Consider the following 26,921-nt stretch of genomic DNA (forward strand, 5'->3'; position numbering starts at 1 on the left):
CCCAGAGAAAATTATCCAGCGAAGTACCACCGAGAGAAAAGTCGCAACGTACCGCGTGTCCAGTGAGAGTTCGCATACTATGCTAGCACCATGAGTAGGCGAAATTATGAACTGTGGGAGACGAAATTTTTGGGCCATCTTCGGTTGCAAGGGCTAAAGGATACTATTTTAAATGAGCCCACCGAGGATGAAGAACCGGCAGCCTACGAGACGAAAAATGCCAAAGCATACACGGAGCTAATCCAGTTTCTGGATGATAAAAGTTTGTCGCTAGTAATGAGAGAAGCGGCAGACGATGGGCGGAAAGTACTGACGATTCTGAGAGACTATTATGCTGGCAAAGGGAAGCCACACGTAATTAGTGTGTATACAGAACTGACTTTGCTTCAAAAGTCGAGCAGTGAGAGTGTGACGGAGTATGTTATACGCGCAGAGACCGCCATCACAGCATTGAGAAACGCAGGTGAGACATTGAGTGACGGGCTGTTAGTAGCAATGATTTTGAAGGGAATGCCAGAATCATTTAAGAAGAGGGAGATTGGGAGCTTGTATGTCATATGTGATGAATATTTTCTTGTTGATACAACGCCAAAGTTTATGGGCTGTTAAGTCCCATTAATACAAATATATATATACATAATCAATCAAGTTGTTGTCTTGTAATAGCTTTGCTTAGTTACACTGACATTCCGTGACTGTTCTTCCTTTTTGTGCGGTTCACCAGAGCTTTGTGTACATTATAGCCCAAACCTGAATGCTCTGCTATACCAAATTGTGAGAAAACAGAAAATCCAGAAAAAAGTATTTCCTATATTTTAAATACAAAATACATGTATTTTGTTACATTTTCTGGCACCAGTATTTTGTATTTTGTATTTTGTTGTAATACATTTATTTGGGGGTATTTTGTATTTTGTATCAAAATACATTTTGATGTATTTTTGCCCATCTCTGGCAGTACCTCTGTGGCTCACTAGATGACGCTCTGAGGCCACAGCCCACTGGTTCAGAATAGCTGACCAGTGTTTCCCAACCCACTATTTCAAAATGACAAACCATCAGGACCCATTTCACAACGGGCCGCATCTATAAATCGTGAGGAGAGCAAATTTGTATGTAAATAAAATTTCCAGACCATTTTTACAGCCTATCATCTTTAATAGGTAAACCAGCCATTTTGAGGAGATTTCAACTTTACTTATGCTTTTATGTTTGAAAACATACAGTACATGTAATATACTAATATAAATAAGACCCAATAAATACATTTAGGTGGAGATAACAGGCTACATAATCTTTTCCTCTTAAACAATATACATTTCAAGTGGAGTTAACAGGCTCTAGTTTTTCCTTCTCATCAGTAAAACAAACGTATTCTAGTCTTTCATATTAGATTCAATGATATTAGTAGGCTACAATTATCAGAACAATAATATTCGGGCTACCTCATTTGGCTTAAAGGTGTACTGCAGATATAAATGTTAAATAAGACTTTGGAAGAAATTCTGGAAATTTATTTGGGGACCCCAATAAAATCTCCTGCGACCCACCTGTGGGTCCCGACCCAGTGTTTGGGAAGGACTGCTCTAGAACATTATTTGTCCATACATACAACCTTTTAAGGTTCCAACTCACACTTGTCAGTCTTTTACCTAAAGCTCATGTTTGGGCTTAATCAGGTGTCCGTTAAAGGTGATGTAAGTGTCAAATTCGTCACTGAAGATGGCGTTCTCCCTCTCGCCTTTGAAGAGCCTCACCCAGACCTGGTCATCCCTCTCAAGTTGCAGCATCAGGCTTTGGCTCTGCATGACGGAGCGGTCACTGGGCTGGGCATAGAGGATCACCGCCTCCTGCTCATTGTGCATCACATGTAGGTACGTCTCCCTCTGGTTCCATGTGTGCACGTTCAGGCTGAAGTAGTAGATGCCCGGCACGTAGCAATAGAACTTACCAGTAAACATGTTGAAGTGGCCGTAGAGGTTGACCAGCTCTTTGTCGAATACCAGTGTCTGGTAGTAGTCATTGGAGTGGAGACCCTTCTTGCGGGCAACAGAAAAGGCTGCAAAGTAGGACTTGCAGGACTCACCAGGGAGGCCCAGGCTGCCTTTGCTGCCCTTTAGGCCACTGGGACCTGGAGGACCACCCTGACCAGCTCTGCCTGATTTACCATGATACCCTCGTTCACCGATATCACCCTTCTCACCTAGGAGCAGCAGAAAACAATGCTTTTAGTTTTCTTTTTAGGACAGTCTCATATGTGCTGAATGGCCATTTGAACTGTAATGAATTGCTTTAAATTTACGGTGGAGTTACAACGGTATCTTACAGTATTTTAGAACAACTATAACATCCAGTTATATTTCATCCTTTGCATGTAAATCAACGGTTAATGCCGTCGGTTAACCGTTAAGTTATTTTAACGATCAAATTGTTTAGAGCTGCCTTAATTAATCTCTGTTGGATCTTTTTTGAGTTCAATAATGAGCATCAATAGATTAGATCGTCCAAGATCTCAAAATTGGTAAGCAAATTCTGTATTCTTTCAATTTGTTTACTTATAGTGAAAGATGACGATTCCACCTTTGATTAGTTGCTAAAGAATATTGTGAAAAGATGTTGTAATGTTATAATCTATATTGATGGTGGTTGATATTTCTCTTGCAATATTTGTGTTAACTGAGGGTAATATTTTGAAAATGAATCAATGAATTGTATATAAGGCATAAGTGCATTTTATACCTGGGCATTCAGTGCTGTCCTACTACAGTTGAACCACCTCCTAATAACCTCATAATAACCTCATTATGATGCCACAGCTACGGTTATTATTTGTTTCTAGGGGTGTAACGATACACGTATTCGTAATAAACCGTTCGGTACGAGGCTTACGAACTGAACAATACGTTTGAATAATACTAGTGCATTTGGAAAATGCAGAAGCTTAAATTGTGGGAAATATAATGTTTTCGGTGGACTTCGCTCAACCTGGCAACATGCTGTCTGACACTCCCACCCTGGAAGTACAACATTGTACTCTGGTGAGGCGTATGTGTTCTTGGAGGCACACTATGCAACTAGCTTAGCCTCAAACTGAAGAGCACAAGCCATTCAAATATTATTCACATCAGAGGAAACAATATTAACCATATCATAAAAACGACACCATAGACAAATTTACACGGTAGTAATGCTACTGTAGATGTAAAAACACAAAAGCACTTCACTTACCAAAGTTGCTGTTCACTATTTAAAGACAAAGTCCATCCTCCTTTCTTTGATTACAAAGAGTTTAATGACACGGTTGTACAGAACATCGGTGAGGTTCAGTTCCAGCCAGAGGTCCTCCTGCGAATGTGTTCGAGTTGTAGATCCACTCGGGTCTCTCCAAAAGTTTTCAAAAGCACCGTAGCGTGTAAGTGTCCTGTCATGCTATGGTGTCGTGTTGCTACCTTGGTTATTACATTATTTAAGCCATAAAATGTGCAAAGCTTCTCTGACGCTGTTAGCCAGAAATACCGTTTGTACAAATTCTTTTCCTGGCTGGGTCAGGGCTGCTAGCTGTAGGGTTGGCCTGGAAATGTCCTTGAGAAATCGGTTTCTCCTCCATCAGCCATTGAGTGTTAAAAAAACAAAGCTAGGTAAAAAAAAGGAATCTACACCAAGCAAAATACTAAAAATGTCATGTCAATGTCATAACCTCTTAAATATCTTTCAACTTGAACTCTTACTACTAACTTCTGCTAGCTAGCTTCAGCTTCACAACAGTCACGCTATTCCACTGACCAATCACAGCACACGTTAATGCTGAGCTGCATGTTAATGCTGACGTACTTGTAGGCAGAGATGGGCAGTATTTCTATTACTTGTATTTGAAAGACGTATTTCAATTACTTTTGAGTATTTTGTAATTTGTATTTGATAGGGCCGATAACAAATCTAACTTAATTTGTAACAAAATACTTTAGAGTGGAGTAATTTTGTCTTTAAAATACTCAAAATACTTTCTCCAAGTTCAACGGATTGTCTGTCAAGGTAAATATTTTATCTGAGTGTGACAGATGTCAACTAGCTTGATGTATAATTTATGTCTGGGTCTGGCTACATATATACATGGTGATGGTTATAATATCAAGCTAGCGATCGATGCTAACATGCTAATGACGCTAGCATGCTGTCTAGGCTAGTGCATAGCCAGTGTTTAGCAAGTTAACTTATCAGTCGAGTAGCTAGCTATAGGAAGAGGGAGATTGGGAGCTTGTATGTTCATGATAACCTTATCAAGCAGTGGCGGGCCGTCAGGGCCTACAAAGCCTTCTCTGCTGGCCTAAACAGAATCACAAAGTTATAGCTATTTTATAATTTCATATTTTTTATCCAATCAGATTTCACCTCTGTGTCTCTAGGTAGAAGAGAGGCCCGAGGCCTGCAGACTCACAAGTGAATCCCTTTGCAGTTTAAGTGAATGGGGACGATATTGTTGAGTGTCATATTCTTCAACTAATCAGATCTTTAGTTTGACATGGTGGGCGTATTCTTTGACGTGTCAGAGCTGCTAGCTGGCCTAGCCATACGTGATTGGTCAGTGGGATAGCGTGACATGTTGGGCGGTGACAATCCCAATATCTTCTGCCTCTGTCGACTGGACATTTTCAGCCTCAAACGCATTAAAACGAATTCAAGAAATACAACTGGGGAGGCTCGACTGTCTTCACTGGCCTCCATGAATCGAGAAGGACTTCTGACTGGAACTAAAATGCACGGATGTACTGAACAACCATGAGATTAAACTCTTTATTAACAAAGAAAGAAGCAACAGGAGCTAAATCGTGAACAACAGCTTTGGTAAGTTGAATGCGTTTGTTTTTACATCTGCAGTAGCTTTAATATGCTTGTTTATATATTATTATTTGTACAACTTGTTTTTATGAAGAGTGGATTTTTGTTTGGTTTAATATGTGATAGGATCCATTGTTACGTCCAGTGTTGCTCTGGGGACATATTTAGCCGCTGCCAGTGTTGCCAACTTGGCGACTTTTTCGCTAAATCTGGCGACTTTACAAACCCTCATGGCTTTTTGTGTCAAAAGCTACTAGCGACAAATCTAGCGACTTGTTCTGGTGTTATTGGAGACTTTTCTGACGTTAAAGCACATACTTTCTGCACTGTCGTGAACGAGCAGCGGGTGCTGCCCCTCTGCCACCCCAAAGCACTCACGGGCGGTAATCGCGCAGCAGTCCCAGCTGCAGTCAAAGCAGAGAGGAGACGCACTCCCGCAGTGAAGGCCCAGGTATAAAATGCACGGCCTGCCACTTCTACTATCTAACCTATTCCGTAACATCACTGTCACAGGTCTTCTGCGCAAAGAGCCTGTTAAAAAAATCCTCGCTGCTGTTGGATGCAATAATCCTCACATTGCTCGAACCTTAGAAGTTGTGTTTTTGCCCGTTTTTTCGCTTGCCTCAGATGTTCAGAGCTCCCCGCCTTATACCATCACTTCGATTAATGATGTCCCCTTCCTTTGTAGAGCTTGGAGAAATAGCTACCTCCACTACATTCACCCACATTGTAATGACCTGTACTCTGGTCATTCTACTCTCAAGTAACATGGGGTTTTGGGGGTTCGCCATGCCCGGGTGCTTCCCTATCGAAGCTACCCCACAACTCATTCGACTAACCGGACGAGCTACATGAAGTTCAAGCCTCACATCTCAATCACGTTTACCTTCAATAAATCTGTTAAACGCTTCTATTTGATGGTGTGGTCCTTGCTAGTGAAACCTCTCCTACCTCTACCTACCACTTGTCAGTGCTCTGCCAACTGAAATGTTAATTTTGTCTTTAATCGGTAGTGGAATGGTTGTGATGAGAAGTCCCAAAGTGAAAATTTCAATAAGCAACAAAAACCTTTATTTCTGTCTGAACTTGTAATTTAGGCCCTGTTGACAGGTACACAGACATTTAAAAAAAAGGATATTTTCCTCTCTTTTTGTTAACAACCCGAAGGAAAATAAGCTCACTGCCCATGCTCGGAATCTTGTCCTCTGGTATTTGATGTATTGCTGACGTAGCCTTTATCACCACCTACAGGGCCGGCGAGTGTTCTAGTGTGGATGGAGATATTTTGTCAAAAGGAGGTGGTTTGGACAGAAATTCTTATCCATTTAAAATAAAAAAAATATGTAAATGTGAAGACAGAGCCTTAATTTGTTTTGGGGCCTTTTCTCCGTTTTACATTGTCCTATTTCCATTTATTTATTTATTAGAGTTTACACAGATATTGTCTCCTTTACTTCCTTTGAAAGATGAGGAAATATGTAGGCTATGGAAAGTTACTTACCACATAAATAGCACAAAGTTATTATTATTCAGTTATTTTGCTGAATCACATGGTTTCCTTGTGTCCCTATAAAAAAATATTTCAGTACCAGTCTGCAGCACAGGGGTGGTCAAGCACTGCCTTAAAATGATGATAAAGTCGAAGATATTTATATTTGTATTGGTTTGAGAGCAGCTTTATTTGTGTCTTGTTACAGTATAAATACTGTATCTATAAATATGTATGGCAATACGAAGTTATTGAGCACTGAGCAAATAAGATTTGAAGGCTTTATTGTTCTGACAGGCCTTTGAAATATAGCCAGGACTTTACCAATTAGAATTAATCAAATTAAAAAATACTGTCTGTCACCGTCAATTCAAAATGCTGTAAATATCAGTATGAGCTTTCAGAAACCAACACAAGTCCAATACTGTATTAAATATGGCTTACCTTTGAGCAGAGTAATGTTAATCTGTGGTACTATCTGGTACTGTGGGTAGTGCTGGTACTGATGGGGACTCTCCTCTCCTGGGTCGCAGCATCTTCGGCACTCCCTCACCTCCCTACTCCTTTACATACAGTACAACCAAACCAAGGCATGCAAGTCATACGGAAGCTTTTGTCTTTCTGATTTAAGTTCAAACTTGTATAACTATTTTTTGTCTAATGTTCTTAAAATCTTCTTCAGACCCCAGCACCTCCCGTTGATTTTAGAAAAAAGGAGGTGAAGACGCCCACCTCTGTCTTCATCAATGGAGCTGAGGTGGAGCAAGTGAACAGTTTTAAGTTCCTGGGAATCAGCATCACAAACAACCTGACATGCTTATCACACATCTCAATCCTGGTGAAGATAACTAAGCTCATTAACTGCTGCATTTCTAAAGGAAACTTAAGAAGGAAAAATGTCCTTGTGACAAGTTCTTGTTAACTTTTATAGAGGACCAATAGAAAGCATCCTGACTGCAAACATTACAAACTAGGATGGGATGTGTATGGCACAGGACAGGAGGGCTCAACAGCAGGTGATTAAAAGCACCCAGAACATCACTGGTACCATCTACTGAGCATCAGTGATATTGGTGAGAAGAAGAGCCTGAGAAGAGCTAAAAGAATATTAAAAAACAGAACCCACCCAGACACAACCTGTTCACTGTGCTGCTGCCTGGCAAGCTATAGCAGAATTATTTGGGCACTGTTGTACAACCAGACTACAGGATTGCGGCTAGAAAGGATCTGTCTTGCGTAAAACTCTTGCAAGAGTTTGTACAGTATATATTCACGAAAGTTTGTTTTCATGTGTTTACGTTTGGTAAGCAGCCCTGCAGTCATTGAGTTATCCTGTATCCAAACCCTCTACACTACGCAGTTCTGTGTGACATGTGTACATGCAATTCAATTTGAATGCAGCTTGTCATTTGCTTTAGATTAAAGGGAAAGGGATTTTCAACCTTATGTTTACTTATCCGAGTTAGCTGCATAGTATCCGCCTGCAGTTGTTACTGATGTTCTTTGTGTCTCTGGGGCGCAAAGGTGGTTATTTTTCCTTTAAGGTTTTACTAATGTAATGACGTCATGAATCAAGAATTATTTTGTATTATCTTAAAAGTTATAACGAGGAACTTCACCTCTTATTTTATGGCAGCAGGGTCTAACAATCTGCCCCATGCGCTCCATCCTTTCCTCCGCCTCCAGCAGCTGGGTGACGGTGTTGGCTCCCAGCAGGCAAAGCTCTGCTCCTGGGCGGAGAAGGAGACACTGCTGCTGGGTACTGAGCTCCTCCCTCCAGAGCTCAGAGTACAAAAATCCACTTACGACATAAATACAACTGTCTCCCTGCTCACCTCGGAATGCCGATTCCTTCAGACTTTGTGTTTTTCACCGAGTCGCTCCGATTACAACGAGAATGTGACGTCATATTTACACAAGACGGATCCTCTCTAGCCATAAAGAATATAGAGTGCTACCTTTGCTCAGACTGTAAGACTCCTTAAACCCACCATTTTGGGGGTTTTCTTATGTAGCATCAAGTGACTACAACTGCACTTCACTATGCAACCCTGTGTTGTACATTTCAAGTCAATTTCAAGTCAAATCCAGTTGACTACTGTCAGACTCTAGTTTTTGCATAAATATGTCAGTTGTGTTCATTTTCTGTCGATTGAAGTGCAAATGTATGCACCAGGCTGGATTGAAAGGTACCTGGCATCTTGATGGTGGTTCTTTGTGTCCATTTGGTCCCAACTGGGATCTGGATCTTTTCTCTCATCAGAGGGGGTCCGGTAGGCGTCCACTGGACAGGCCCAGAGGAGCAGCAGGGCCATCACACAGGTTGTGGTCATCTACAATACACAAGAACAGTGTTCCTTCATACACACACACACACATATCATAGACTGATGACACTGTTCCGTTTAATCAGACGTGAGTAAAGTTTAGGTATTTTAGTTTCAACTTTTTTTAATGCTGAAATGAATACAGAATTCCCATTCATTTATGGTTTGTGGGGAAAAGCATTGCTCAATGTAAAGTGGTGGTTTAGATTATCTTTATGCAACAACAAGCTGAAATGAGCATTACCATTTAAAACTATTTTAAAAACGCATATTTGAATTTTAACTCAAGAGACAAATCACCGGAGCAATGCCATGACACTCCCTGTCTGACTGCAGCAAACACACAGGACACAGCATATAAAGGACCATGCATCAGAGACACTGCACACACAGATGATCACAAGGGTTAAAGTGTGAGGACACACACCCAATCCCCGACTGCAATAACATGCCTGGTCAAAAAAAAGACAGATTTACAAATACTTTGGGGGGGGGGGGGGGGTGCTAACAATTGGGGAGATATGTACTTTTGATATTTTAATACATTTTATCGCAAATAGTGCTGTACTTTTTGGTCTGTAACAAAGAGCGTGTAAAATATTATTTCATGGTGGTACTGATACTTTTACAGAAGTTCGAGAATAGAGAAGCTTTACCACTTCTCTCTTTGTTCTCGTAAAAATGAAATGACTTGAAAGTTCAAAGAGTTTTTCGTCATGTGGTCCACCCACGCATGAATGTGGACAGTCAGGTCTGTGTGTATAAAGCAGAGATTAGAAACAGAGGTCACTTGAGGGAAAACATGAGATTCATTGAGGATTAAAGTTTCTACCATGAAGCCACAAGTCTTTGAACTTTACCTCTTAGGACATTTTCGACACACATATCATCTGTGATGTGTGGGTAAGATAACAGAAGAATCCATGAAAGGTCAAACATTGTGGACTTTTAAGACAGCATGCCTGCCCAATGTTCAACCAACCCTAACCCACAGCAGTCTACTTTTATTCCACTCATTGGATCAGCATGCTTCAGCCAGTAGGCCATCTTAGCCCTCGTGACCAACCTGTATGGAGTCTAGTGCAACAAACAAATGACAGAAGCAGTCATCCCACACATTTTCAACCACCCATGCGTTTGCAGTTCTTCCTACTTTACCACATCGTTTCTAGTTCCAGTAGGAGCTGGCTCAAATTGTGGTGGCTAATTACCAATGTCTGATAAGAAAGTGTTCGCTGGACCTGAGGATAAAAGCCTACTTACTCAAGACATGTGGGTTGGGGCTCAACCAAACATGTTGGGTTCACTTCTCTGCCTCTGAAGGAGAGCAGCAGTGCAGGGATAGTATCTCAGACTGCTTTTCGATCTAGACTCTCTGTCTTTCAGCACGAAAGCTGCAGAAGAAGGCTGAATGAGCATCACAGAGAACATAACTGTCAGCTCAAGTCTCTGTGTCGTAACTTCAAGAACTTCAAATTATTTGCAACCAGATGTTAGAAATAATGACCACCAATCAATGTAATTCTTTAGCAACACTTAGCATAGCGGTTGCAAAGCAACAAAGTGGAAAGCATGCAAAGATTGGGGTGATTATTATAAAATGGGATCTGAGTAATAAATCAGATATGAGCACTAATGCTTGCATTGTGAACGTAGCCATTGTTTCTCTCCCCAGCATCCTTCTGTTCTTTTGTGGATTCATTAAATGACAGCTTAGCATACTCCTGACCGTTCTCATCCAGGCTGATGATCAGATCTAAAAACAGCTGTAATGCAGTCACAGCTGTGTGTTTGTAGAGCATTTTACAACGGGTACGAACTTGGTTCAGCCAACCATAATTAAGGACTGGAACTTTTCCTTTTATGAGATAAAAAAAAAACATATCTGTGGGTCCAGAAAATCAGTCTCCTATTCATTATCTGTGGAACAGCTCCAGACTTTATACTTGATGATACCACCAGTTACTTCTCTGGTCACAAATATTGATTGAACTTTCCTAAGACATGGAAATAACATATTAGCCGGTGTTCCCTTTAAGAAGATACCCTAACCTTGATCTTGATCTAAATGCTCTGGTGAGTATCACTAAATGAATGGCCATCACTAACTTAGTTGGAAAGGACTCCTTAAATGGCTGTCTACACTGTTTGGTTCCAAACACTATCAGACCTAGGAAACTTGCAACTTCCCTCCACATCTAATAAATCAACCTTTTGGACCTTTATGCAAGTATGTTAGAAATGACCTGCTTTCCTTATAAAATGCAAAAATTGTTGTGGCTATCCCCTCAACTAATAGATGTGTAACAATTCTCTAAATTGACAGTTTGGTTCAGATCTCCAATTTTGAGCCATGGTTCGGTTCATAGCTCGTAACGTAATGAGAACTCAACAGAACTCAACTCTCTGTTCCGCTACCTCCTGATTTACCAAAAGAATTCTGTTACTCTTAAAGTGCTTCCTCCATTCTTTACTCACCTCCTTTTAGGAATCCATGTCTAAAAACAGAAATACATTTTAAAGTCATGGCCATTAATTACCATAACACACAATTAACAATTGATGGAAATCAGCTGGACCACCGCGCACTACTGGCGGCTGAGCTTGGGACAAACGATGGCTCATGGCCAGTTGACGCTCTTACAGTGAGTTTAATTTACTGCGCGATTTTACAATATATTCGTCCTGCGGCACGGACGTGCCCGTACAGGAGCGAATCATCAGCGGACAGCGGACCATTCATCGGCCACCCCGTCCCGGAGGATAACAGGTCTCCTTTTCATGCTGCTCCTGCTCTCCGGTGATGTACAGCTAAATCCTGGACCAGTGACTCCAGGAACGCCGCAGAACTTCGGCGCTGATTTATGCCCGAGTGTGGCCGGGACAATATGTCAACGTGTGGTTTTCAAAGCGGACAATTGGTTAGAATGTGTCGGGTTAAAAGTAATGTCATGGAAATAAATATATGCAGACAAGCACGCAATCACACACGTATATAAGCATATAAACAGGCATTTATTGTATAATGTGGGAAACACTGAGTAGAAGGTTTGAAATTACGTCAGGGCAAGTAAGAGCCTCTAAGTTTGAAAGATAGCTTATTAAGTGGCACAGAAAGGAGGAAATGTCTGACACACACACACACACACACATACATTTGCTGTCAGCATACAGCCCTTGTGATCAACATACATTGGCTGTCAGCATACAGCCCTTGTGATCAACGTGTGATTAGGGCAAAGGCCATCACATATCACACTAGAAACAGGAACACATTGTCTAGTAATCACAGCAGAACAGTGCCCTTGCCGAAATTGCATCTACGCACTCGACAACATGCACACACACTGACAGATGACAACAATCAATGGACGTGAGCCAGTGTGGGCGGGACAATGCTCAGTGCTCCAACCAGGCCGCTGCTCTAAACCCAGCTCCGCCTGCACCTATGATTTTGACCTATGAGGCTCCACTAAGGAGAACCTTAAATACGTCAGCGCACTCTGTTACAAGCGCCTTTTTACGAATATCTCAACTATATGTTGGGTGTTGGTTGTTAGGTCCATGCACGTATAACTGCCGGAATATAATACTCCGTTTGAGCTTGAAATAAAGCATTTGATTAACTAAACTACAAATTGACTTTCTCCGTTGTCTCTACGAGGTTTTTTCACAACAGTAATCTTGTCCCAGAAAATGTCTTTTAACATTTTAGGTATCTATAGGCCCCCTTCTGCAGATGACACTTTCTATGATCAACTCACATAACCCAGTGAGCACTAACCCGGATTTCAACGTTGATATTTGGTTTAAATCGCGTTGAAATCGGGTCTGAACGTCTTAGACCTATTTTCACCGTCATTTCACCCGCTAAATTACGGTTACAATATCAACGTGTCACGAAACACCAATTTCTTTTAAAATATTGATGGTTTGTTCAGTTGTAGGTTGAAAGAGATGCGATTTTGGTTACTTTAAACATATTACTCCAAAATGATATTACGCTGGCCGTTGATATGTGGTCTACAGGAAGACGTGATTTCAACGCATTTAATGTTTCATATAAAACGTCATAAATATGGAACTATAGACTCTGTGCTGTCAACCAGAAGCTCCCAGGACATCGTAATGAGAGCAGAGCACATTATGTCTGTATGTTCACGTAAAATACGAGTCTATGTTTTCGGCTGCAGCACGCATGCGCACGGACTCTGTTTATTTTTGTTGGAGACACGCCACGTTTTGAGCAGCTCTTACTGAGTTGATGAGTGAAGTGAACGAGCTGACGGAATAAACAATGCGTCACGCTAACGACATACTCTGTAAGTACTTTAACTACTTTATTCCAATACTGTAAACCTAAATATCATTACAATACCAAAAATAAGTTATGCTGACCATGCGGGCGAGTGCTAGCTAGCGTTAGCATATTAGAGAGTAGCGTTAGCATGTTAGCATTAGCGTTAGCAACATGTGTTAGTAAACGTTGAAGACTCTTTGTGGACTGTTGCTGTAGCCCAGCGTTATACAATTATTATTTAGGACATTTTACATGTAAAATACACGGCGGACAGCGAGTGGGGCTGTACACAGTTTAGATGAGGAGGACGTGAGTAAAACAAAGCAATGTCACAACTGGTCTAAAAGTCAATATGTTTTTCTAATACTTGTTTAATTCACAGATGTTCAAGTTGAAAATATGGCAGACCTTTTGAAACCGGCTCCTGTGCGGCTTTGACAACGACATTTAAATCAGGAAAAGGAGATGATGGTTGTATATATAAAGAACGTTATTTATATTGTGCATTATATTGTGTGTATTTATAGGGGGCTCTTGGGTGCAAGAAGTTAATAAATACAAATGAACGGTTGCCTGTCTCACTTGGTCTTTTGTCCTGTAAGTAAACTGATGTGTTACTATGTTTAAGTATTTAGTTGCTACATATTGATCTGAGAGCATTACGACGTGAAATGTTAAAACTGGTTCAAAAGTGAAAGTTTATTCGCCGACTATTTATAGTCGTTGTTTAAACGTTCAGGTTTAGACCAGATTTCAACGGGATTTGCAATACTGGCTTTCAACTGATGAATGTGGATGTGGTTTCTTAGTACGCCTCTAAAATGAGGATATACTATTAGCACAATGTAGAGGACGAAAAATTGTAGTATTGCAAATCCCATTGAAATCTGGTCTAAGCGTGAACGTTCAATCACCGTCTATGAATAGTCGGCGAAAAAACTTTCACTTTTGAACCAATTCTGAACGTCTTTTCAACGGTGGGCGTAGACGTCTTTTAAATGGAAAAATGCTCACTGGGAAGTCTTGAAAGAGTGCAATCTCAACAAAGAATTAATTCTCATGGGCGTGTTTTAATGTGAACTGGGGGGATAAATCAAAGAGGAAAAAACTCAAATTGATCACTGAGAAATTTCATCTAGAACAATTAGAAAAAGGCCCAACAAGGATTGCCAAATGCTCCAGTACTCAAATTGACCTGATATTTACTAACAAACCAGAAAGAACAACCAAAAGTTATAATTTAATCACTGGCTTATTGGATCATAACCTAACCTTATTTGCGAGAAAACTGACAAAAAATAGATTTAGGAACATGGTGACTAAGTCAAAGATCCTACAGTGCATACCTAAAGCTAAGCAGGAAGAATTTGCCAGTGAAATGAACAGCTTGAACTGGGACGATGTACTATCTTCTGACGAATTGTGTTATGGCTATAACACCTTTACTCATAGAATCAACTCTGTGAGGGAAATATTTAATGTGGGGGTCCTGATGAAATCTAAATCTAAAAATAATTTACCCTGGTTCAATGAAAATCTGTGGAAGCTGATGAAGACTAGAGATGCTGCACTAAGAAAGTCAATTACAACTACAAGAGACACTGACATGCTGATATATAAAGGTCTAAGGAACAAAGTCACCCAGGAGCTAAGATTGGCTAAATCTCGCTTTTATCTCAATATATTGAATGAGGCAAAAGGCAACAGCAAATTGATCTGGAAAAATATCGACAATCTCACAAGGAGAGACCCAAGATTTTTAGGAGATAAACTCAAAGTACAAGGTGAATTAATTGATGATCATCTTGCGGTTGCTTCTGTCTTTAATAATTTTTTGTCTGTATATGAGCTAGGAAAAAAGTCTACAAAAAGGAAATTGGACATCGTTCCTACGGATGCTACAGGTGTGGAGAATTGCAGTATTAAAAAGTATTAGTAGTAGAATTAATAGCACCCCTAGTGGTGAATAAAAGTGTCACAAGAATAAAAGGTCACAGTGTATTAAAGGGTATTATATGTTTACAGTAAATTTACCTATAGAAGTGTTAAACCATAAAAGTATAATCATTGAATGTAATAAACCAAAAAGTATAGCCACTGTATGTATAAAACACTGTAAAGAGTAGTCATGAGGGAGAGAGAGGGATTTGAGTGAGGCTTTTCAGAAGATGATCGTATGAGGTGATAAGCAGAGAATCGACAGCACCTCAGGAAGTGGTCAGCAGGAAGGATGAAACCAGGAGGGGCTAAAGGATTTCGGCCAATCACTGAAGCGGACAAGACATTTTCAAACCATAAGATACTGTATTTTCAGGTCAAAGATCAGATCACTTGGGACCTTCGGACAGATAACTAGCCTTTGCTGGACTGTGTGGGGGAATTTCATTTGATCTCTGTTTCATGAAACATATTTCTATCGATAGTGTAACGCAGTTTGCAACGGTTTTAGTTTCTGTTAATTATTAAATACTTTTCGATCATAACTTGAGCCAGCTGAGTTTTTTGGCACGGCTGGGAGACGTGCGGCCTTCCACGGTACAAAGAGGTTCTTTACCTCGACACAGGCCAGGTTTTCGAGGTGTTACAGACTAACGAGTTACAAGTGAACAAAATCATCAGCTCCTTAAAAAACTCCAAATGCAGAGACGCTTTTCAATTTGATAGCATGTTTGTGAAATCTCATAATGATATTTTAACTCCCCCCATTGCTCATTTAATTAACTTGTCTTTTAAACACAGCTCGTTCCCTGATGACTGGAAATGTGCCGTTGTCACACTTATTTTTAAATCTGGAGACCGCCTTGAAGCCAGTAACTATAGAGCGATAAGTATACTGCCAGTACTGTCAAAGATTGCAGAGAAGGTTGTCATTGAACAACTTACAACTTTTCTTAACACAAGCACTTGTGGTCTACATCGTATGCAGTTTGGCTTTAGAACAAATCATTCCACCGAAACGGCTACCTTGCACTTAATAGAGCAAATGAAATCAATGCTCGATAAAGGAGGAGTAGTTGGTGCTGTATTTTTAGATCTACGCAAAGCTTTTGATACAGTCAATCACAACGCGTTAATATCGAAACTCTCTACATACACTCGCTCAGTAACTTCCATTAGATCAGCAAGAATATCCTCTACACGAGATTGTAAAATACCATTTCGCCACACTACTTTTGGACAACCAGCCTTCTTTGTTAAAGCAGCACATCAGTGGAACCTGCTGAAGGTGTGAGGAGCTGCAGCTCTATCAGCACTTTTAAATCCAACTTAAAAAGTCTTTCAAAAGCTGCACAACACTGACCTCAATTCTTGTGGTCTTTCTGACTTGATTTTATTGACAAACATTCATTTTTGATGTGCTATTTGTGTGTAGCGTTGTATTGGGTGTCTTGTATGTTCTTTATGGTATATCTTTGTATTATGTCTTTTCCTTTTATTGAGTTATTGTCTTGTCCTTGTTTGACCTGCCAAGGGACTGCAGATGCAAATTAGCTTAAGCTACAATCTGGTACAGTGCATCGAATGGTGACATTTATGTTTTAACTGTACATGGTCCCTTTTAAATAAATACATTTAAAAAAATAAGATAAAAAAAGCTTTTCTTGTTTTTGCACGCGCCAGGTTAGCCATGCCGAGCTAAGCCCTGATGACAAGCGGTTCCATTACAGCCTCACAGCAGGGGATGTCTACGCTGAACTGCTGTGATCCTGCTTGGTGGTACGGCTGACCACGGCCAACCTGTGATGTTCTTCTCCCTGTGTGCACAGTTAGGGTTGTGTTTGTATACGATATGGTGGCGCCAGAGATAAGTCAGAAGATCATCAAAGTCATTAGTATACTCAATTGTCTGCCAACTGAGTAAATGCTAGGTAAAAACGTATGGCTCTGTTGGCACAAGATAAAATGTCAGGAGCATTGTGTCACTCGAGATTAAGTCAAAGAATGCACCTCACTGGAGACATGCCATGTGCCAGCCTGTTCCAAGACCTCCACCATCATTCAACTCAATTTATTTTATGTAGCCCAAAATCACAAATTTGCCTCAGAGGGCTTTAGAATCTGTACACATGTGACATCCTCTGACCCAGGACCCTCACATCAGAACAGGATCAACTCCCCAAAAAACCCTTTAACAGGGAGAGAAGAGGGAGAGACCTCAGGGAGAGCAACAGAGGAGGGATCCCTCTATCAGGATGGACAGAAGTGCAATAGATGTCATGTGTACAGAATGAACAACATAACAGAGTTACAACACATTCAATGCATATGACAGAACCACGACAGGAGGCCAGACCAGGGTCCAGGTATAACCAGGATCCACTGGAACCTGCGAGGTGAGAAAGCACAGAGACGCCGGTGAAGAAGCAAAGTCAGTAATGTGCGTTAATAATGTCGGTAATAAAAATAGTATTGTGAGTAATAATAAAAATGATATTAGATAGATTAGATATCATCCCATCGCTAAAGAATCCAGAACCACAGGTCGCCCCTGACCTCTGAGATAATGAAATGATTTGAGCACATTGTGCTGTCCTACCTCAAAACCATCATCGACCTCCTCTTGGACCCCCTGCAGTTCGCCTACAGAGCCAACATGGCCCTCCACTTCATCCTCCAGCACCTGGACTCTTCAGGAACCTACGCTAGGATACTGTTGGTAATTTAGCTCCACCTTTATCACCATCATCCCAGCTATGCTGCAGGACAAGCTCTCCCTACTGCAGTGCCAGGTGTGAGTGTACCTGTCTCAATGCAGGTGGATCACAGACGGTCTGACAGGAGGCAGCACACACAGCTGGGGAATCACATCTCAGACTCATTGACCATCAGCACCAGTCCCCCTCAAGGCTGCATCCTTTCCCCTCTACTCTTATACCTGTACACAAAGAGCTGCACCTCCAATTATCAGTCTGTTAATCCCTGAGTTTGATGATGACACCACATGTCTACCAGATGATCAATCTCCCAAGCTTCTGAAGACAGTGGAGATCATTGGGAATTTCAGAAGGAGCCCAGCTCTTCCCACCCTCAACACCTTATGCGACTCCCCTGTATACACTTCCTGAGCACCATCATCACCCAGGACCTCATGAGGGCACAGCAGAGGATGGTCTTCCTGCAATAGCTGCAACATCAACTTTCTTCATTCAGCTAAATGATCACATACATACAAACCCAAGACATTTCTCTGTAAACCACTACATTAACTTTTGTTTCACCCAAATGTAGCTCAAATTACAAATGTGGGCCACATTTGGGCATGAGGGAATTTAATCTTTCCCTAAATGTCACTACAATCTACTGTTCACATAACTAGTTATTTGTTTTGTTAAATATAAATGTTTTCCTTTGCTGTAAATAAGTTGTTTGTAGGGAACGTAGTGAACATGCTGGGTATTCAGAGCTTAAAATATTTTTTGTCACTTTTGTCCTGTAAGGCCATCGGCCTAGAGTAGGAGCATGTGGTTACACACAACCCACAAGCAGGAGCTAAAAGGAGAAGATGAGAGATAGTGAATCAAGATAACATGGGATCTATCACCACGTGCAGTGCTGTGTGTGTGTGTGTGTGTTGTATGTTGATACATTAACAGGCACTAGATGGCAGTATAAGTATGTTGTACCATACAGATGTGATGTAATAAGGGGCATCTTGAGAGTTAACACAGTCCTGTCTCATCACTACATTGTGTCAGGAGTAAATCCATTAAAATAACTTACCTGGAATAGCTTTTACCCGCCAGATGAAGAGTTAAAGCTGGCGGTAAATGTCAACGAGCACAAGAAGGTTTTGAGTTGTACAACACAGAAGACAAAAAGATGTGTTTCCTGCAGTGCTGAATAACTTTGGGAGTTTGCACTCTACGAAAAAAAATCGAATATATGAGGTTTTAATGTGTGATGTTTTAAGAAACCAAAAAGGGCTCAAGTCAATAGAGCACTACAATGCTCCTGTTGAAGAAAACACTGACTGAATACTGATATTGTACTTTGTACTCAACTACATCTTTGTACTCAACTACATCTCACTACATCATCAAAGAACCACCATGTGAGTAAAATGTGTTGTAGTAACGACAAGATCATCCACTTTTTAAACTAACCCAAGTAGCCTGGAAAGTCAACCTGATGGTGGTGTAATATTCGTGTTAATGAAATGATATCAGGGTTTAGAGTCTGCAAAAATAAAATTCTGAGTTTACAATTCAAACTGCCATTAATTAATTCCTGCCATTAATGTTCCAATGCTTTTGTTGTCTTTGGAGAGTTGAAAGTTTGAGTCTTGAATCATTTCTTTGCCTAAACAAACCTAGAGCAGATGTCTTTTTCAGGTCTTTAGCTGGTGGTAAAGGTAACATAGAGCTAAGAAAATAAATTCAAGGGAAGACATTCCCTTTAATAACTAATGTCAGAGTAAAATGATCAGGGAGTCATATTCCCCCTCTGTCCTACGTGTCTTGCAGTGGTTTGGGTGTTGATTAAAACCCCAAGTATGTGTTCTGAACCACAGCCATGTTGGTTATGTAAGTCAGCTGTCTTGCAGATGCATTGTGTTGCAGAAAGGCAGATTTACCCAGTTCATTTTATAACCCCAGATCTGACTCAAATGATTGAAAATGTTTAGAGGGGGGGAAGAGAGTGACGGACATCACAGAATCAATCCACAGCATCCAGAGAAATGTAGTGCGTGGTGTTATGCATGGGTAAAAGCTTCTTGACTGACTGATTGTCCAACAGCCTGCGCCAGAGGTTTAAGAGAGAGCGAATAACAGAGGGGAGAGAGGGACAGATTGTTTAGATGATTGCTGTCAACTCCATCGCATCAGGGTTTGAACAAACAACTTAAATCACTGCAGTGAAATGACAAAAAACCCATGCGGCATAATACCAGCCAGTAAAAATGCTATTCAAGGCGATCAATTGCCTTCTCTGCGTCAGGAGTAAGACCGCTTTGAAGAGTAGAGAACTCAATGATATGGAGAAGCTGGCATACTACGCTGTCTGAGCCGAGGTGGTTTTGGATGAAACCTGTTTGATCTTAATGATTTTTCATTTTTTTCATTTTCAATGAAATGGTATTCCAATCAAGAGACAAGAACTTTGGTAAATAACTTAATATCAATATTCCTTTAAAACGTGTAAGAGCTGCAGTGGCTTTAAAAAACTGGAGCAGGATTGGGTGTCACTACTTATCTCGAGGAGTAAAATGCACAGAAGATATCTTTGATCTCGGGTCAGTGCAGAATTCAGCAGTGATGGATAATAAGTAATACATGAATAGAGGTTACACCATGCTAGTCTTTCATTGGTTTCTATGTCAGTAAATGGCTTGGTTGCACACTGTAAGATAATAAGATTGCCTTGCTCTATGCATGAGGAGGTCTGCTTCATGTCATATGTAATTGGTTGAGATTCTTGCTGCCATAACATTAACGTTCATAATGTTATCTACTTTTCCAATTTTTGAATATATTGCAATCTGGATGTACTTAGGTTGGAGGTAAACCAGTAGTTTAATCCCCAATGAATCACTGATGGTTTTATCAATTGTTATGAATTCATTTAATTGTTCTTACATTTTCTTTTACAAAGGATTCTTTCTGAAAATGTTCGGATTTGAAACGCCAACATGTCGTTTTGGAGTAGATGACATTTTATTTTACCCGTTAGATTAGTTAAAATTATAGAACCCAACGTCAATTAAATCTGGTGAAAAGCTATTGTTGTGCCATTTACTACTGTTTTGTGAAAGCAATCCTCCTCTCAGTATCTCTCCCAGACCTGTGTCCTTTTATGTATTTGAAAAAGATGCAATGACGTGGTCAAAAAGAGAGAAGCAGATAGAAAGGTCTACAATCTGTGTTTGAAGGATCTATCCAGGATGAAAACAGGTTAAATAGATTAACTAGCAAGCTAAAGTGTAAAAAGTGAACGACCACATCACCTGGCCATCGAGACAGAAGACAATGAAATCAATGGAACAACAGTGTTCCTGCAAAGCTGGGTAGGTTGTTATTCACTGTTACAATCATTAGAAAAGCGAAAGCAGCATGTGTATAAATTCCCTGATGATGAAAAACATCAGAGTAACGTGATGAGGCATTGCTGGAATAACAAACATATTGAAGCAGTAGACTGAACCCATGTGTGCATCAAAGTTCCATCTACAAACTCCATCAAATGTATGAACCGAAATAATTACCAATCCATCAACGTGCAGGTAATCTGTGACGCTGACTGCCACATACTCACTTTACAGAATATGATTTTACAAGGCAAACATTACCAGAAGAATCCATTTTCTGTAACACTAAATGTCATCATTCACCCACTCACCCATTCATTCATGCAAGGTGCCACCTGCCCATCAGGACTCTAACGAACATTCATACAACATTCACACACTGTAGGCACAGCTACGGGAGCAATTAAGTGTCTTGTTCACGGACACATGGACATGGACTAGTGGAGCCGGGGATCGAACCACCGATCCTCTGATCCACATTTCACCAGCATTTGTTGTTGAGATTCTGAATTCTTATTGGGCAACATGAAGTGAAACTGATGTACTGTATGTAAAATATACATAACTCTGGGACCAGATGTTGCACCCTACTGGCAGGTAGGTAGAACGGAGCTGTATCTTGCTGGAGACCTTCTCATGAAAAGGAAGAGAATCGTATCTCAGGTACTCAGTGGGGATATAATGTATACACTCCATGAAGGTCATCAAGGGATCTCCAAATGTCGTGTCAGAGCCAAGGAATCAGTATGGTGTCCACGCACACACACACACACACCTCTTTCATCACCATCACTGAGGTGTGCTTAAGTAAGACTCCAATGGAGTTGCTCAGTGGGCAGCAGGTCACACTGTGGTTATCTGGTGCGAATGTGAATATGTGTGAATGTGTGCAACTATGATCAGGATGTTCCTGAAAAGAGAAGCTTCCTCTCAGTGGAACTTCACTGAATCAAAGAAAAGTTTATGATGCTGCACACTACAACTCCCCCCACTGTTCCAGTAACATTACCAGAGCTCACCTTAGGACAGGACCCGCTATAGATGACCTGTATTAGGACTAGGACTCAGGGAATCATCATGAGCAACCACCAGTCACTAGACCAGGCAGTTTTGTCCTTTTTATTCATAAACATTGAGGTCATTGTTCGAATTTAGAAAGTGAAAAAGTAATGTCAAAATCATCAACTCCTCGAGGGATTGATCTGGGGTTTGTTGACATGAATATGAGTGAGAACCCTCTGGCACAGCGAGGTTGTTGCTGAGCCAAAACTGTGCTGTAAACCCCACAAAGCAAAAACATTATTCGTCATTATTATCAACAACAGCCTTTGCTTAACACTTGCTTTTAAATCAATTTGAATGAATTAATCTATGAATATGATTTTAAAGAAAATGTTAACGTGTAAGGAACAGTTGAGAGCTGATGTTCAGAATTCAGTTCTACTAATTCCTCTTTAAAAACTGCTCAGTGCCTCAACAAAAGCTGATTGTGAAGAACAGAGATAGGTTGCTGTTTATTTTGGTCCTGTTGTCTCCCAAAGCTATCAGTGGAAGAACAGGGCATCCAGGGTCTGACATCTGGGAATGATTTGCCCTGCGTGTTGGGATGTGGACATTTATGATAGTGAAAGTGGAATGTGTTTTCTTCGTGTGTGTGTGTGTGTGTGTGTGTGTGTGTGTGTGTGTGTGCGTGTGTGCGTGCGTGCGTGTGCGTGCGTGCGTGTGCGTGTGTGTGTGTGCGTGCGTCGGCCAGCTGTATGTCAGAGCACAATAACAGAGCAAGAATGACCTGATGCCAGCCTGGATCTTGTTTGATTAGATGTATTTAACGTAATCACACTACAAACCACTAGTGTTTAAATGTAATATAACGTTCTTTGCAAAGTAGAAGAATCTTACTTTTGTTGTTATAGTCTCCAGTAGTTCTCCTCTGAACAGTGTCTGTCTATCCCCTTAGTTTGTGTCTTTCTTAGGTTGTTGTCCCGTCCTCAGGTCATTCTTTATCTCCTCCCACACAGAACAGTGTCAGCCATAAAGTCTTGCTCCTCCAAACCAGTGGAGGAGTATAATAGAGAGAGAGGAAAAAGGGAGAAAAAGTGGCAAAATGAGGGAGAGAAAGAGAGTTAAACAAAGCTTAATGCTGAGGAGGAGGAGCTCCAAGCACAACTCTAACCCAAAGGGGAAAAAATAAAAACACAGAAGAGAAGAAACATGAGTCCTGTGTGTGGGAAAACCCAATAGAGCCAAAAGAAAGAAGCATAGCGTGACACATCCTGTGTCCCTTTCTCTGTTAACATTGAACAGCTGCTTTGAAACTAATAAGAACGTTTGTCCTCAGTTTGTTTGGTCAACAAGTTCAAATGCCTCTCCCACCGATGCCCTTGGCTTGCCAAAGCATTTCACAGAGTACCTAAATAACATGAACAAAAATAATAACGGGGCCTCTTTTTTAGAGCAGAGTGACATTTTAATGTTCAGGTGTAGATATGAGTCAATGACTCAGGATACTGACAAAACTAAATCTGCCAATCCATTGACCATAGCATGTCAATGTTGCATGTTGCCACAGCACAGGGAGTACTGGCTAAATGTGTTGTTGTTTTGGTACCTGCACCCAGCTCCACTTGTCCCCCACAGACATATATATATATACCGACGACAGATGATTTGAGAGAGCACAAAACAAATGAGCACGCTACTAAGTCTGCAAGTGGCACACAGGCATGCTTTTGTAAGAATAGAATTAGATCGAGCATTTGGACATTTTGGACAACAGAAAATGACCCTTGGCGAAGCCCCACCCCCTGCTGCTACTCAGTCAAGCTGTCAGAGCTACTTTACCATGGAGCCCACACTGTCACTAACAGCACTCCCTTCACAAATATTATCCAAATTATGGAAATAACCAAAAAGCAATTTCAGAGAGGAGCAGACGGGCGGCTCTACAATATGTGTTTTAAGGGTCTATTCAGGATAAAAACGGGTTAAAAAGATAAAGATAGAAGATAAAGTGTAAAAGTGAACCACCACATCACCTGGAGATGGAGACAGAAGAACTATTGTATTTTAACCAGATCACTCTGGTCCATCCTCACATGTTCACTTGGTTCAGTCACTTATTACTCCACACCACTTCATCTTTAACATCACTCTGAGAGTGTGTGAACCTTAAAAGCTCAAATTAATATTGCATCAGTGATAAATATATATTGCATCAGTATGATGCAATATTTATTCAGCCCTATTTAGTTATATTGCATATCATATTTTTCTATACATGTCTCGTTATGGCAACGGCAGCACTGTTTCGATTTTTTTTTATGTCAAGATAACATTTTTTTTTTGTTTTGTCGTATACATGTCGTCCTGATGCAAATTTAAAAATGCACATGTACTGTTTTTGTTTTGTTTTGTTTTGTTTGTCATGTTTGACTTCTGTGGGGAATGGGCTACGACTGCATTTAGTTGTACAACCCTGTGTTGCATAATGACAAAAACACCCTTTGATTATATCCTAAACCTGTACATGCCAGTGGATTTTGTTATTGTTGCAAAAATCTTATTGGACAATGTTTCACTCATACACATCTATATTTATATATTGCGTAAATATTGTAAATTAATAGCAATTTAGTATATTAGATTTGAAGGTAAGCTTAGTCCCAAGCTTCCCCAAGAACTGAAGAGTAGTATCTTATTTGAATACATTCTGTGTACTGTATGTTCTTACATTTACTACCATATTCACTACAATGTCATGAGTTATCTGTAGTTCTCGGTGACACTGAGGCCATGTCCACACTACAACATTTCCATTTGAAAACATATCTTTAGCTACGTTTACACTGAGCGTCCACACTACGCAGGAGTTTTTCGAGCAGTGGATCTTGAAAAGCTCTTCAGCCGATTTCTTACAGGACCATCACCAATTCCCTGCAGTACTTCCAAACGTCCACTAGATGTCCCCCTTACTTTGAACTCAAACAGCTAAAGACACCATTGTGGTGTAATGTTTTTTTGGTCATCATCAGAATCAGAATCATAAACATAGCATCAGCTATTTCTCATCAGTGGATATTAGTTTTAGATTTTAAATTCTTGAATGATAAGCTTCAGCTGTTAAATGTTTTCCTGTTGTCTTCATCTATAATTCAGTGTGGCTTTGTAGCACAAAGGCAGTAAAACTAGAATCCTGTGGGACTATTCTTTTTATTCTCTATCTTACATACAAAAGTTTGACGCACTTTTCCTCACACAGCGTTGCAAACACCTCTGCAAAAAATACATCAAAACGTGCGGCCTGATCAGAATCAACATTTCTACAATCAACTCTGGGCCCATATTGACTAGCCATACTTTAACATAGAAACATGATTTTAATTAAGTTCAATTCATCCATGCATCCATTTTCCTCCGCTTATCCGGGGTCGGGTCGCGGTGGCAGCAGGCCAAGCAGGCTGACCCAGACTTCCCTCTCGCCCGCAACATTTTCCAGCTCATACTGGGGGATCCCGAGGCGTTCCCAGGCCAGCTGGGAGATATAATCCCTCCAGCGTGTTCTGGGTCTTCCCCGGGGTCTCCTCCTAGTTGGACGTGCCCGGAAAACCTCCAATGGGAGGCGTCCAGGAGGCATCCTAATTAGATGCCCAAACCACCTCAGCTGACTCCTTTCGATGCGAAGGAGTAGCGGCTCGACTCCAGGGTGAAGAGGGTGAAGAGCTGGTCCACTGTTCCACGGCCGGGACGGAATCCGCACTGCTCCTCTTGAATCCGAGGTTCGACAAACGGTCGGAGCCTCCTTTCCAGCACCCTGGCATAAGCTTTCCCCGGGAGGCTGAGTAGTGTGATACCCCGATAATTCGAGCACACTCTCCGGTCCCCCTTTTTGAAAATGGGAACCACCACCCCGGTCTGCCAGTCCATGGGCACTGATCCCGACCCCCATGCGACACTGAAGAGGCGTGTCAGCCAAGACAGCCCAACAGTGTCCAGTGCCTTCAGCATCTCAGGGCGGATCTCATCCACCCCCGGCGCCTTGCCACCAAGGAGCTTTTTGACTACCTTAGCGACCTCTGCCAGGGATATGGGTGAGCCCCCCAGGTCTTCAGGCGCTGCCTCCTCTGCAGAGGACATGTTGGTCGGGTTTAGGAGTTCCTCAAAGTGCTCTTTCCACCGCCCGACGATGTCCCCCATCCGGATCAACAGTTCCCCCCCCCCCCTGCTGAGAACAGCCTGGGGTAGGCCCTGCTTTCCCTTCCTGAGCCGTCGGATGGTTTGCCAGAACCTCCTTGAGGCCAACTGAAAGTCCTCCATGGCCTCCCCGAACTCCTCCCATGCCCGAGTTTTAGCACCCGCGACCACCGCAGCTGCAGTCCTTCTGGCCTCCCGGTACCTCTCAGCTGCTTCAGGAGACCCCTGGGCCAGACAGGCCCTGAAGGCCTCCTTCTTCAGCTTGACGGCTTCCCTCACCTCCGGTGTCCACCACCGGGTTCTCGGGTTGCCGCCACGACAGGCACCGATGACCTTCCGGCCACAGCTCCTAGCGGCCGCGTCCACAATAGAGGCTTTGAACATGGTCCATTCGGATTCCATGTTCCCAACCTCCCTCGGGATGTGTGAGAAGTTCTTCCGGAGGTGGGAGTTAAAGACCTCCCGGACAGGGTCCTCCGCCAGATGTTCCCAGTTCACCCTCACTATACGTTTGGGCTTGCCGGGTCTTTCCAACCGGTTCCCCTGCCATCTGATCCAACTCACCACCAGATGGTGATCAGTTGACAGCTCTGCTCCTCTCTTCACCCGAGTGTCCAAGACATACGGCCGCAGATCAGATGATACGATTACAAAGTCGATCATTGATCTCCGGCCTAAGGTGTTCTGGTACCAGGTACACTTATGAGCCACCTTATGTTCGAACATGGTGTTCGTTATGGCCAAACCATGGCT

At 41.5% G+C, this 26,921-nt stretch overlaps 1 protein-coding gene across 1 annotated transcript; it reads right to left on the minus strand.

The window, feature by feature from the left end:
• Positions 1–1,175: 1,175 nt before the first annotated feature.
• On the minus strand, positions 1,176–23,003 carry c1qtnf1 (C1q and TNF related 1). The gene is made up of 4 exons (XM_079182085.1): positions 22,878–23,003; positions 8,519–8,658; positions 6,770–6,888; positions 1,176–2,203 (listed from the first exon to the last, which is right to left on the minus strand). The coding sequence occupies exons 2-4, from the start codon at positions 8,656–8,658 to the stop codon at positions 1,653–1,655; spliced, it is 810 nt and encodes a 269-aa protein (XP_079038211.1). The 5' UTR covers positions 22,878–23,003; the 3' UTR covers positions 1,176–1,652.
• Between the last annotated feature and the right edge of the window lie 3,918 nt (positions 23,004–26,921).

This window comes from Pholis gunnellus (genome assembly GCF_910591455.1).
Source record: "Pholis gunnellus genome assembly, chromosome: 21".
Taxonomy (NCBI): Eukaryota; Metazoa; Chordata; class Actinopteri; order Perciformes; family Pholidae; genus Pholis; species Pholis gunnellus.

What these genes read in the sequence shown, in the direction of transcription:
- c1qtnf1 (XM_079182085.1), bottom strand. Translation starts at nt 8,658, where the DNA reads ATGACCACAACCTGTGTGATGGCCCTGCTGCTCCTCTGGGCCTGTCCA. An exon ending in AACCACCATCAAGATGCCAG is followed by an intron (nt 6,889 to 8,518) that starts GTACCTTTCAAT and finishes CTGTATGTAAAG; the next exon opens with GAGTAGGGAGGTGAGGGAGT. An exon ending in TAACATTACTCTGCTCAAAG is followed by an intron (nt 2,204 to 6,769) that starts GTAAGCCATATT and finishes TGCTGCTCCTAG; the next exon opens with GTGAGAAGGGTGATATCGGT.